The 13,951-nt window shown below is 45.3% G+C and overlaps 2 protein-coding genes across 2 annotated transcripts in view; one reads left to right on the top strand and one right to left on the bottom strand.

Annotated features, from left to right (window-relative positions):
* The window catches only part of LOC310808056 (ankyrin repeat and SAM domain-containing protein 1A), a gene marked incomplete at its 3' end in the record, with an annotated part of 59,785 nt that extends 49,226 nt beyond the window's left edge, over nucleotides 1–10,559 (bottom strand). Inside the window, exon 1 of the mRNA XM_083674757.1 lies at nucleotides 10,148–10,559. Within this exon, the coding sequence (XP_083530883.1) occupies nucleotides 10,148–10,326 (179 nt within the window). The 5' untranslated portion in view covers nucleotides 10,327–10,559. The remainder of the gene's footprint in view (nucleotides 1–10,147) is intronic.
* Nucleotides 10,560–11,292: 733 nt separating this feature from the next.
* On the top strand, nucleotides 11,293–13,814 carry taf11 (TAF11 RNA polymerase II, TATA box binding protein (TBP)-associated factor). Its single transcript, XM_083675854.1, has 6 exons — nucleotides 11,293–11,416; nucleotides 11,808–12,010; nucleotides 12,258–12,391; nucleotides 12,490–12,577; nucleotides 12,676–12,772; nucleotides 13,175–13,814. Exons 2-6 carry the CDS (start codon nucleotides 11,837–11,839, stop codon nucleotides 13,303–13,305), a joined length of 624 nt encoding a protein of 207 aa, XP_083531980.1. The 5' UTR covers nucleotides 11,293–11,416; nucleotides 11,808–11,836; the 3' UTR covers nucleotides 13,306–13,814.
* The last annotated feature ends 137 nt before the right edge of the window (nucleotides 13,815–13,951 follow it).

Raw genomic sequence — 13,951 nt, 5'->3', positions numbered from 1 at the left:
ACACACACACGGCTTACATCATGCACCAGGGTGAGATCAGCATGACCAGGGTAGTAGGGGCAGTTGGAGGGCAGGGGCAGCAGGATGATCCCTTCCCTGCTCCACACTGGCATCACTCTGATGACCCTGGGCTGCCTCGCCTGTTGTTGCTGTTGCCGCTCGCTGTAATGGCCATTTTTGCCCCCCCCGAAATAAATCTCCTATAATAGCTCTCAGAGCAGCCTGCAATTATGCAGTCAGAGCTGTCTCATTAAATAAGTGTCTCTGTACTCTAGCCTCCAGAACAAAAGGCCTAGACTCTGCACCGGGCACCATGTTAAAGAGCACAGTGACGCATAAGATGCAAGAATCCATTAGCCAGGTCTGTGATTGGTCGTGCCAGTGCCATATGACATGTTTATCATCATAGGAGTTACATAAGCACAGTTTACAGATCCGACGCTTCCTGTGTGTTAGATTCGTCCAGTCATTCCTATACAACCAACCCCAACTGCAGGGGTCCTACAGGCATCACACAAGTCAGCTGTGGAGAGGGAGAGGACGGCCGTGTTCCTTTGGCACAGACAGGCTTCAGAAGCAGAGGGAGTTAGAAAGGAAACAGTGGAGGAGGAGGATAGTCTTCTGTAGGGGGGGAGGAAGAATCCAACAACACCCCCTCCAGAGGCACCATGTAGATATCCCTGTAGTCCTCATCAGCCTGCTGAGAGCACCACAGTCCTACGGAATACAGCACTAGCTGGCTGGCTGGCTGGCTGGTTGGCTGACTGGCTGACTGCATTTCCAGTGTCATATCCACGGAACACATCACACACAAAAACTGAACAAAGAGAAAAAACAAAAACTGATCCGTTTCTGTCTGTGATAATCTGTCTGTAATAATCTGTCTGTAATAATCTGTCTGTAATAATCAGTCTCCCTGCTGCACAGAATGATCCATCGTCATACATCTCTCTCAATTCATACAGATGAATTTAACAGAAAAAAAGAAAAAAAAAGAATTCCTCTCAGAGGTTATCACTAGATAACAACAAGGTGATTAATGATACAGAACGCGTTGTGAAGTGTACCAGCAGCTCCTAGTGCAAAGTCTCACCTCCCCTGAGCTGAGCATCGTAGCAGGGGCGGAACTCATGGGTATGAGACAGTGGCCACTTGACAATCCACTTCATCCTCTTATGGCCATTCAGAACCAACCGGGCCGAAGGACAGAGCTTAAAGCTGGGAATGGGCAACATGGAGTTGAGTTGATGTGGATGAGGATGTGTGTGTGTGTGTGTGTGTGTGGGGGGGGGGGGGGGGGGGGGGGGCGGGGCATGTTCATGGGAACTGACTTAAGAATTCCTGTTTGAAAGGAAAGGCAGAGCTAGCATAATCCTTAATTTCCCTGAGGGAATATCAGCTGAATGAGGCTGAAGTTTGAAAGAGATTCTGGGGGATGTAATATGGTGTTGCACAAAGCCTGGCCAGCAAGAGGAGGAAGTATAATACCATCCTCTCTTGCTCTCTCTCTCTCTCTCTCTCTCTCTCCTGTTTGTTTCTCTCTCTCTCTCTCTCTCTCTCTCTCTCTCCTGTTTGTTTCTCTCTCTCTCTCTCTCTCTCTCCTGTTTGTTTCTCTCTCTCTCCAGTTTGTGTTTGTGTTTCTCTCTCTCTCTCTCTCTCTCTCTCTTTCACACATTCTTTGCATATGAGAAGATTGTTGAAGCTACTCTCGAATGACCAAGACATCTTTACGGCCCTCTTCTCTGCCTTTACCCCCCGACGTGAATCTTTCTTACGTCAATCTGGGCTGTATATATCTCTGCCTGTCATTGGTCGAACATCAGCAACAGATGAGGAAGTGAAAGAGAAAACCCATAGAACGTTCTACTTTAGGCTACTGTACAGTTCCATCTGCCAACATCTGAATGTGTCAATCCCTCTGAACACACACAAACACACGGCCAGTGAGCCTGAGCTTCAGTGTCAAATAAACAGATTTGTCCTCCAGCCAATTAGCAGTGTGACCACACAGCCAGGGTTTAGCTGTGCCCCAGGGCACCCTGCCCAGGAGTGAGTGGCGCATGGCGGCCACTGCCAGGGCAGTTGGGCCTAATTATTCGTAGGGCTGGCGGAGACTGAGACCAGATGATGTGCCGTTGCCAAACGTTGGCTCGGCGGCAGGCCTCTCTCTCACCTGTACAGACTCCTGTGCAGGCCTCTCTCTCACCTGTGCAGGCCTCTCCCTCACCTGTACAGACTCCTCATTAGAAGGCCTCTCTCTCACCTGTACAGACTCCTGTGCAGGCCTCTCCCTCACCTGTACAGACTCCTCATTAGAAGGCCTCTCTCTCACCTCTACAGACTCCTGTGCAGGCCTCTCTCTCACCTGTACAGACTCCTCATTAGACAGCCTGACTCTCCAGGACCCGCCTGCCTCCTCCGACCACACCACAGTGGATTAGCCTGCACTGAATCACTTAATGAGCTCAGCGGTGTACAGCCTGACAAGTGTGTAACAAGCGTAGGCCTTGAATGATTTCAACATGTGTAGGGAACAATAGGGCGAGGGCTGTACATTTATCCGTGTTACGTATTAGGTTAAGACTACAACCTGGTCCTCTGTGGCTCAGTTTGCAGAGCATGGTGCTAACAACGCTTAGGTTGGGGGTTCAATTCCCGCTGGGACCATATATACTGAAAAATGTAAAAAAAATAAAAAACTCACTGCAATGTTGCTTTGGATAAAAGCGTCAGCTAAATGGCATATCATATATTATATAACTTTTTGTAAGTCTGTGGGCTCAAATAAGAATGAGCAACACAATAGAATGTAGCCTGGTATTTTTTTGCACCTGAAAGATTTCTACGTGAAAGATTGTTTTTTTATCATGTGGTTTCCATCTCTGGCCATTTAAGGTTACAATGTAAAAAGGAACTCCTGAAAAGCACACATTGCATTAATTTACCACAACGTTGCATTCAGCACAGAAGCAACATCCTAAGTAAAAGCTTACAAAGCTCTGGCCTCGCAAGCAGCAGCCGTCCTGACACAGAGAATTAATCACGAGGGGCATTTTAAGACGAGGGCTAAAGAAACTGTAATTCGACAAGGGGAATATCCTCGACATTACCAAAATAGCAACACAGCAGTTCTACTAACTAGGGCATTTGGACCAAAACACTGAAGCCCAGTACACTAGCAGGTCTTTCAAATGGTGCCCCCTGCTATTGAGCTACAGAGAAGGGGAGTGGAGGCAAATACCCTAAAAAGAACAGGCCAGTTTATACAGGTCAGGCTGCCTCGAGTCAGGCTGTTTTATACACCACGGACAGAGAGGCAGTCTGCCTCGAGTCAGGCTGTTTTATACACCACGGACAGAGAGGCAGTCTGCCTCGAGTCAGGCTGTTTTATACACCACGGACAGAGAGGCAGGCTGCCTCGAGTCAGGCCGGTTTATACACCACGGACAGAGAGGCAGGCTGCCTCAAGTCAGGCTGTTTTATACACCACCGTCAGAGAGGCAGTCTGCCTCGAGTCAGGCTGGTTTATACACCACGGACAGAGAGGCAGTCTGCCTCGAGTCAGGCCTAGCTCATTAGTCGTCACAGTTGGTGGATAATAGGCTTTGATGGTTCATACTGAATATTTTTGCACCAGTTCTGTGTGTGGCAGTGCATGATTGAGACTTTATGGCACGTGAACAAGCCTCAGTGAGCGTCTGTTTCACACATCATCTGTGTGGCGACAGGAGGCAAGGGTAAACCGCTTACGCCACAAGCTCTGATAGCAGAACATGGTAACGGGCCAGAGGAAGACCAGAATGGTACAAAAAAAAGAAAAACACTGGTGCCAGGGAGATGGGAGAGATAGAGAAAGAAAGAGATGGGGAAGATCAGATGGTGTGAGAAAAGAGGGAAAAGAAATTTAATCACACTCTTTCAGCATGTCCCTCAAACAAGCTGTCGTTTCCCACACTGATTTCGCAGCAGATGCCACAGGCTAGCTTCAGCCCTCCAAGCTTATATCCTCCATGGACATTTTGTTTGAAATATAGTTTGGGGGACGGTTGGAGAGTGTGAGTGAATGAGAAAAACAGTGTGTGAACAAAACCGGGACAGAGAGTGAGAACATTTTTGTGAAAAGATCAGACTGGCTTCAGGGTAAGTGTCTTACTGAGAACTGCAATATTATCTTCATACAGTAAGGTCATCCAGCATACACTCAAGAAGAAACGTATAGAACAAAATTAGGGAAGTGAAGATTCTCTTGAATCAAGATTGGGCCTAGCTAGTTTTGAGATGACTATTTTAGCACTCTGACTACTTCTTCCCAGACTGCGTTATTAGCAGAAATAAGAAATTGAAAGCAACGCAGAAGCTAAAAAGAGCTAATTGGTGGCCTGTGTGTGCAGATATTTGAGACAATTTCTCTTCTCTGACTCCAAGAACAACATGTTTGAAGTCAGTGAGTGGGGGGTTGGCCATGGTCCCAGCAGGTGGGCCCGAGACCTCTGAGACCAGCGAAGTGGGAGACAGAGGGAGGGAGGGATGCCAACCGCCAAGCTAGGGAGACCAAAACGTCTGGGTCAGGGGCTCCCACGCCAGGAAGGATGTCTGGGTAGTCCTGGGCGTCTCTGGGCCGAAGGAAGTCACACATCCACAGAAACACTAGTTTACAAACACATGTATACACACGTCATGCCACATGTCAGGCCAACTGCATCTACTATCTCTCTTGCCTTCGCTCTCCGGTACGGCAGAGGCTTTTCACTGCTAGGTGAAAGCTAGGTTACACAAGCAAACATCCTACGGGGTTCATTAGCGGCATCTGTTTCTCTACTGAAATACCAAGCTCATCATGGAGAGGCACAGCGCTTTTTTTTTTTTGCTTGGCCTAACACAGAAACCGCACTGGAACGACTATTAATAACAGTGGCTGTCGGAATCCAACTTGTTATCTGGAACTAATGCCTCGTAGTTTTCCTGTCAAGATTAGTTTTTATTTTCTGCCTTCTTCTGGGCAGAGAAAATATAACTTCAGAACACTTAAAAGTTTTGTTGAAAAGGCTTTTTTTTTTTCGGGAAAGTACCCCTGCAATCTCCCCCACCCACATCGCATAGTCTAATTTGATAACCAAATTGGGTGAATTGAGTTTAGGGACCCAGACCACAATGAAGCAACCTACATTTCCTCCATAAAAGAAGGCGAAGGCTGGCTAAGCCTTTTTCTTTCAACATGAGGAAAAAGCCTATGGAACTGCCTTTGAAAGGATGAGCAGTGAGCACAATCACAGTTAAGCTGCAAAACAACCCATTCAGAGATGTGTAGAGGTGGCAGTCTCATGGTCACAGCGAAGACAGTCAGCCACACGTAACAGAGACAAGATGGCTGCACAGCAGCATCTCTCTGGGCACATCTCAAATGTCCCATTCACACACATCTCCCATTCCCCAGAAACCCTACTGCACTACTTCTGAAAACATGGGACTTCAGTGAACAGTAAAGTGCACTAGTGCGTGGGGAAAAGGGTGTCTGGCCAAACGTAGCTCACTACATGGGAAATAGGGTGTCATTTGAGACATAGTCTGCCTTTCACCACACGTCTGTGGAATGCATCATGGGTAAAAAGTGCCACTGAGGTATGTGGTCATGGGTCCTACGCCTTCGGCTTTCTCTGACAAGAGAAACAAGCTGGTCGTAAACCTTACATGGCCTTGCATTCAGAGCGCCATCCTAAATTCAAATACTCCAGGAATGCCAACAGAGTGGTGTTAGATTTCCCAGCTACCAGTGCGCTCTGCTCAGCGGACCAGCACTCCTGAACCCAGTTCAGAGGTCACCCGCCCCCTGGACGTGACACCGCTCACCGTTTGCCTACATCTTAGTTCAACTAGAGAATGGAGACAGCAGCTAAATTGGATTGCTATGCTATGTGCTATGCTGTGTGGCTGCATACCAGTCTTTAGAATAACTTCCTGGTCTACCACATGCTTGGGCGGATACAGAGCTGTTAACATTAAGAAAGAACGAAAGAAATAATGACAGAAAGACAGACAGGACAGACGAGTTGAGGGTGACGGGTTCCTGCAGAGAGCTCTTCGGTCCGTGGAGACACCATCTCCTGAGAGGCTAAAGTGACTGAGTGATTACTCACCTCACCCTTCACTCTGACTCAGTGCCTCTCTCACACCGACAGATATGAACACTCAATTGCACAAAGTGGACAAACCAGTCATGCATGAATAAAAGATCAAACAGTCCCGCATGACAGAGAAGCTCAAATGGCCTTGTTTACATACGCACATCATTATATCGCAACAACTTCATGACCCTGAATTTGTAATAGGCCTGCAACATTTCCCTATTGCAGTGTGTATACAACATACATTTCGGGGTCAAAATGGAGCAAAGAACTTGGCTCAAGCTGACTACTTCCTCAGTCTGACATTTTGGAATGACAACAAAGAGAGGCTTACTGAAACTGAAGCTTAAAACACTTTAGACCCATCTCTAGCCACATTCTAGTCGCGTAACAAGTCTATTCTGCTTCCTGGATGGAACACCTACAGCTCTATTAAAATGGTCCATTAATAAAGCAGAGAATGTATTAAATAGGTATTTTCTACCATTGACAGCTCTCTTTCTCTTTTGGGAACATTAGGACGAAAGGCTCAGATGGGTTCTTTTCAGGACGGATATAAATATGAAAAGTGATCCTTTCTGTGCTGTGTCAATGGGACAAAGAAACTGGCTGTGAATTCAGGAGACGACCCTTCATCTGGCTAAGCTCTCAGTGTGTCGGTCCAGAGCTCCACGCATTCCTCTGTTAATTATCCCTCAGTGGGCAGGCTATAGGCTCTCTCCCTGCCTGCCATGGACTCATCTTACCCCCGGCCTGGCTACAGCAGCTGGGGCTGTTTGGACAACCTGGGACAGGAAGTTACAGAGAACAGCTCTTCCTGTGGACCTCCAGGATCGAGACAGCCGGGTCACGGGGCCCCATTGAGATCCTAACAGTATGCAGGGTAAGATAGGCTAACACTTAACCTTAAGTTATCCTTATACCTGTGTAATGATAATAACATATAACATGCCATTTAATCCAAAGTGACTTACAGTACAGTCAGTGCATAACTTTTTTGTATATTTGGTCGCAGCGCCATGCTCTACCAACTGAGCTAGAGGACCACCATATTATATACTACCTGTGTAACGCTGTTATTTCTATAGTAAAAACATTGTAATAACATTGTAATAACCTAAATGGGTAATGCACGGTATATGGAGTTGAGCAGTTTGTGTTTCTAAACCTGTGGAATAAGGACACGTCGTAGAACCCAACCCTGAGAAAAAGGAAGCCTTATCAGACATCCCTCTGCTGTTCCATCTGTAAGGTTGTTGATGCTGAGCAGGTCAGGTCGAGCTGGCCTGGCTTTCTCACCAGGTTGGTAGGTCGGGGGGTAATACTGGAGTGCTAGCAGCATCCAGTTCTTTTAGTGTTTCTTAGCGAGGCTCCTCCTAAACGTGACAGGGTCGACGTCTGTCCCATTTTACCCTGCGTTCAGCTTCAGCCTCTCAGGAGGAGCTGGGAGACATTCCACAGAGCAGAGCGGTGCTCCTGCCTGGTTACAACAACACCACAAGTCTCAACATGTGTTCCATTCCACAGAAAGAATGGCAAAAATCTTGCACAAACACACACACACAACACGCCTTACTGACAGTAGAAAATGATATCAATACAGTTCTATGTAACAGCCTCTCGAATGATGCAATGTGTCAGTTGGTTCCTCGTTTCAGTTGGGCATGTATGTCTGAGAATGATCAGGAGTAGAATATAGGCTTGGGTCTACGTCAGTTATAACAACAACCAAATCTTAAAAAATCTTAGGCTAGATCTGTTCAGATCGGCTTTTCGGCCAGCTCTTTCTCACCTTTCAAATACGTTGAGCTTGCTGCACAGACTAATTCTAAGTGGAAATGAAATGAGCCTATTGAACCAACGGCTGATTCACTATGGTAATTCACATTGATGCCCCTAAACGTATTGACATTTTGATTACAGGCAGTAAATCAAATGTCACATGCAATGGCATAATCCCCCCCCCAGGGCCACTTTGCGGAAGCATACATGTCAATAATTTTGTATAGCTCACACACAGTATATCTAAAGAGGCAGTACTAAGAGCATATGTTAAGCCAAGTGTGTTATTATTATTAAGCTGGCACTCTTCACAGTCTGGACTCCTCCGTTTATATCCAACAAGTGCTAGCCAATCATTTTCCAAGAGGAAGGTTGCCAGTCATTGATTAGACAAGCCAGAGTAGATGATACAATGGGCCCTTCAGTCCGCCCACAGATCAGGAACAGAGAGGGGGGAGATGGAGGCAGCCTTGACTGCATGACATCCCTGAATTGGATTTCCGTTTAGGAGGATTTAATGCAATTAGCTTGAGTACACTGTACAGCCTGGTATGAGGTAACACAGCGATGCATCACCTAGGGGCGTGCTACAACACTTGTCTCCCAGCCACAGGAGGTAGCTAGTCTCCTGGGGAGGCTAAAAAGAGTATGATTGACAGTGCAGGCAGCTGTTATTCACCTGTATGTGAATGTGCCAAGCATTGTGATTGCTTACCATGAAACAGGCTGTCATGTTGAAAACATGGTGGTCCTCTGTGGCTCAGTTGGTAGAGCATGGCGGTAACAACGCTAAGGTTGTGGGTTTGATTCCCGCTGGGACCATATATACTGAAATGTATGCACTCACTGCAATGTAAGTCGCTTTGGATAAAAGCGTCAGCTAAATGGCATATATTATATTATATAAAATGCAATGTCATTTCTTCCATGGTTGGCATCCTCTCTTACAGTCAAGGAAAACATCTGACTGATTCTGTGGCATAGGCTACAACCTCTCGAGAGGTTTCAAACCACGTTATCAACAGATCTCTAGGCCTATTTCTATTTCAGGCTATGTTTACTCTGTAGGGTTGGTCCTCAGTTGGTTCCTGCAGTTTCTTAAGAGGTGCAAGTAGTGCTTTAGGCCCATTACCCCAACAGCACACTGCCCTATTCTCGCTTGCCAAGCGAGGACATGGCATCTTTAAAGCACAGTGAGGTATTTAACAGTGAGTACATTATCAAAGGGCACCGCAGGGCCTGGAGCCAAGCCTCCCAGCCCAGGGGAATTGGCACGCTCTCACCGGGCTGAAGGTATAGAGTCCCCCCTACTTGTTCTGGTCTCACATACAACCCCTAAAAATGCTGAGAATGTCATCGAATCAGTCTGACATTGTCACCTGTTACAACACAAGAGGGTGAATTACGAGTGCACCCACCGAATGCATCTAATCCCCAAAAGCACAGAGAACAGAGCAGGATGGACTCGACCATTGAAATAAAAATGCACCAATCGTTCCCCCTGCATGGGCTACAAACAACATTGCAACTGTGGAAGTCACCGAGATCTACTGCATTCCACCCCTCGCTAGTAGTGACAAGCTCAGCGCATGAAACAACAGAACGCAGGGGAAGAATCCTGACCCATTTCACTGACAGCTCGTGTTTCATTGCCTTCATCTTGTTTTATACTGGGTCGCCTGCCGTTTATCTCAAGAGATTATGCGAATAAGTCGCGTCAGGCATATATTTTGTTATCAAAGAGACAATAAGATTGCTTGTTGTTGTGTGCGTTGTACGAAAAACCCTCGTAGACAGGTTTATTGGTCTCAAAGCCTCACTCAAGGCAATATCGATCTACATCAAAACCATAGACTAGTTACCAAAGCAAACAACTGCAGGACTAGAGGCTGCGTTTAGAAGTCAATTACCAATTTAATGTGCCATTTATATTCAATTTGACTGGCGACCATGTACTAACAAAGAAGCATTCCGTTGCGCGTGCACTGGCTACGTTAATGTGTTATTAAACATGGCGAGGCTGAGAAAATATCCACTAGCTTTCTACATGAATGCAATCAATAAGCGGGCTAGAAAATAAATATGAGTCGCATTATGTTAATCGCTATTATGCAACCGAATAAACTGATTGTAATCAGTGAGGGGTTCTTTACGGAACGTGGCGGTGTGGTTTGCTGCGCGCTTCATCAGTACCTCTGGCCGAGCTCTGCCCACCCGATCCCGTTCATCCACAAACCCCCTACCTGAGCAGGCTGGAAAGCGGGTGAGAAGCAGCGCTGTGACCACCGCTGTTGCCGCTTCCACCAGTCCCTGATGATCCACTGCCACTTCCAGTCGATTGTCGTTTCCCAGAGAGAAGCTTTTCAACGGCGGCAAGGTTTCCTGTGCGCGCCGCCTCTAGGAGTTCCTGCTCCTTCCCCATCGCGGATCGAGTAGAGGGAATCGGAGATTTGGGGAGAGGAGAGGGGGTTAGAGCACGGGAGTGGGATTTCTTCGCGGTCCTCTTCCAATCTTACAGCCGTACTATCTCTAGCAGTGCCGAGGAAAACAATGGTTTCTTCCACGGCTGGATCAATCTCTCCAGCGGCGCAATTCTCCAGGATTCCTGATCCTCCACTGTCGCTCCGGGGGAAAAGTTTCGTTCAGCACCACCAAGCAAACTTCCTTCGCCTAGTCTTTAACGCGTCACTTCCTCGAAACTGCCCTGTCCTCCGTACCTCACCTCATTCAGCAACTGTGTTAATGGTTATTTGTGGTTATCCTGTATTAAGCAATAACAACCTAATTCAGTTGACTTGTTAGCAAAATTATTAAAAAAAATATCGGTCAGTCCCATTATGTTATTCTTAAACAAGGATAACTTAGCGCATTATATTTGTAGGTAGAAATGAAATAATAATAAATAAATAAAACAATAGTAAAATAACATGCTTTATTTCACTATGCTGACAGCTGTCTCATAGCAAATGCTAAAATAAGACGTGTCTTTATGTCCAAATGAATGCATGGAGGCTACAGTGACTAATCCAAAACTATGTTGACAATGAAATTATATTCAATCAAAGCATGTAAATGTATAGAGCAATTGACAGCTGTGTTCAAGAAATTTGCATCATGATCGAACAGTTGAAAACCACTGTGTATTATGTATTAAATATGTAATTAACTACTATTTCCCATGGAAATGCAAATACATACAAACTGAGCTTAGCCAAAAAGAGAACATTTCGATTTTAAACAGGGTTTAAAATCTCTAAGCGCAGACTGACAGTACTGTGACATATTTTAGAATAGAAGCAACTTAGATCTTTTATTGAAGCTGTTTTGGTACTGTAAATGTTTTGTCACTGTTCTACTTTAACGCGCAATAAAGTTGGATCAAACCGGAAAAAGGAAGTGGCTCTCATTGAGCTGCAAATTTATGCTGCCTGCCTCTTAAAAATATTAAATTTGATTTGAATGTATTAAGTGTAATTGCATTTGGGAATTAACTATATTCGGCAGAAGAATCGGTATGCTTTTCATGTATTGGTCAATTACCTAACGTTGTGCGTAGTTTTGCCGGCAGAATACTAGAGTCTTGTGTACATGCTAGCTACTGGCTAATGACAGAGGCTTGTTGTGTACTGTGCAAGCCACATCTGTAATTAAAGCAAACTAGGTAACGGTTAGCATTTAATGACTATATAGTTATGTAATGTAATATTTCGGCAATGCATTTACATTTATAGCTGAATGTATTAACCGTTTGCTAGGTAGGGAGCCTCTTTGAGTAGCAGTTTGCTAGCTATCAACCTACGACATACAATTCCAATGCTTAAACACACGTATCATAATTAGTTGTTGTTGAATGATGCAACGGTAGCCACATGTTTAACCCTTCTGCTGTTTTGGTTGACCCAGAATTAAGTGAGTAAGAGTCAGATTGCGCTATGGCAGACCCAGCTCGGATAAAGACAGAATGCACATCTGAGAAGACATCAGCCTCTGAGGAACTAACCAAAACAGAGCCTGAGGACAATGAAGATGGGCCCGTGACCGACAATTCTGAATCCAAAGATCATTCCTCGCAAGCCCAGCCCAAACATGAACACGAACACGAACCGGTAAATTCTCCAAACTGAATAACAGCCAAGCTTCATTAGTCTCATGATGGTGATGTTCGTGAAAAAGTGACCATAAAATAACTGAAGCCCAAGCACCATCCCCTTGCAGGGCAATTAGCTACATTCGTCTTTAATCAATACTGTAGACAGTTTTCAGCCTTGTATAAGTAGTGCCATAGGATGTATTCCATGCTCATCACATTTCCATAACAAGTCCTCTGTGTTAACCTTTCATGATCTGCCGAAGGAGTCAGCGACGGGAGATGGCGAGGAAGAGGGAACCTCAGGTGAACCTTCTTCAAAGAAACTGAAAGTGGAGCCAGAAAAGAAAAAGGAGAAACGCACGCAAAAGGTTGACGAGGATGAAATACAAAAGATGCAGTAAGAGAGAGATTTTTAAACCAAGACGTTTAACTTATCAAAGGCAACTACTGTACTTTGCAAGCATTATTAACTTCATCCCCTCTCCTATTGTCCAGGGTTCTGGTTTCCTCATTTTCTGAGGAACAGCTGAATCGCTATGAGATGTACAGACGCTCTGCCTTCCCCAAAGCAGCAATTAAGAGGGTAAGCTTTCCAAGCATGATAAAACAAATTCTATACTAAACCAATCTAAACTCACTGATAGAGCTCAGCTGTTTGAACGTCTGTATTTCTCTGTTTAGCTGATCCAGTCCATTACTGGGTCCTCGGTCTCCCAGAATGTGGTGATTGCCATGTCAGGCATATCCAAGGTCTTCGCTGGGGAAATAGTGGAAGAAGGTGAGTGATGGGCATCATTGTGTTAATTCATTCAATGCCGAGGGTGAATAAAGTCGCCCAAATTGTCAACATTCTAGAGTGCCAAGGGTGACTTTTTTCACCAAAAATGCATAAATTATGATGCTTCATTTTGTAGCCAATCAAAGTATTGTTGCTAGGTAAATACCACATAAAACACATGGCACTCTAGGTGGAATTCTTTGGCAGTTAGTGAGTGAATGAATGTTGGATGATGATGATTGACAGGTGATTGTTCTGGGTCAGAAAATGTACTCAAGACATAAGATCTGTGTTGTTTCATACGCTGGCATGATGGTACGATCTCCATCAGCGCCAACAAGGACCAGGATATTTCACACTATTCTAATATTCTAATGTGTTTCCTCTGTTTGATACCTGCAGCACTGGATGTTTGTGAGAAGTGGGGGGAAACGCCGCCGTTGCAGCCCAAGCACATGAGGGAGGCCGTGAGGAGACTGAAGAGCAAAGAGCAGATCCCCAACACCAAACACAAGCACATCCTCTTCCACTGAGTCACCCCCATGCCTTGTACCCAGATGGACATTCAAGCAAGGGCGGTGATACGCATATGTTCACCTTCCCATGCTCAGGCAATGACTGGGTTCCCGACTAGCTCTCCCAGTGGTCATGATCATTGACATCAAGGTTTGGGCATGAAGGCCACTGCAGTAAACGGATTATACAGGTCCTCAACTGTTCCTCAGAGATAGCTCCGCCTCCAACCTCTGTAACAATTGACGGCATTGTTTGCTTTCAGTTATGTTTCATGACTTCAGATGTTCCTGTTGTAAGAACAACATTTGGATCTATTCTGTATGTTTGTATAGTTTTTTTATTATGTTATTGGTTGACCAAGCATAATAGCTGAAACGTGTACGCCGGACTGTTCTGGTGCCTCACAGAGAAAAGAATAGTTTTCTGTCTCAATAAAGGCATTTTATTACATACCTTGGGTTGTTACTTCTAAGCTGTAATTCAGTGATATTTTCTGGGTCACACATTTTTATGTCAATAAATAATTAATTTGTAAGAATGTGCAGGAAGTCTTTTCTTGTCAGTTGAATTCACGTCATGTACAGTATCATCATTCTCATGCGTTCGTATCGGAAGACGATACGAATGTGATCGAATTAGAATGTGAGAACTGAAAGGAGAAGT

The sequence above is a fragment of the Argentina silus genome, assembly GCF_951799395.1.
Source record: "Argentina silus genome assembly, chromosome: 8".
Lineage (NCBI taxonomy): Eukaryota > Metazoa > Chordata > Actinopteri > Argentiniformes > Argentinidae > Argentina > Argentina silus.
Note: the sequence above shows the minus strand (reverse complement) of the source record. Positions and strands in the feature narration are given on the sequence as shown.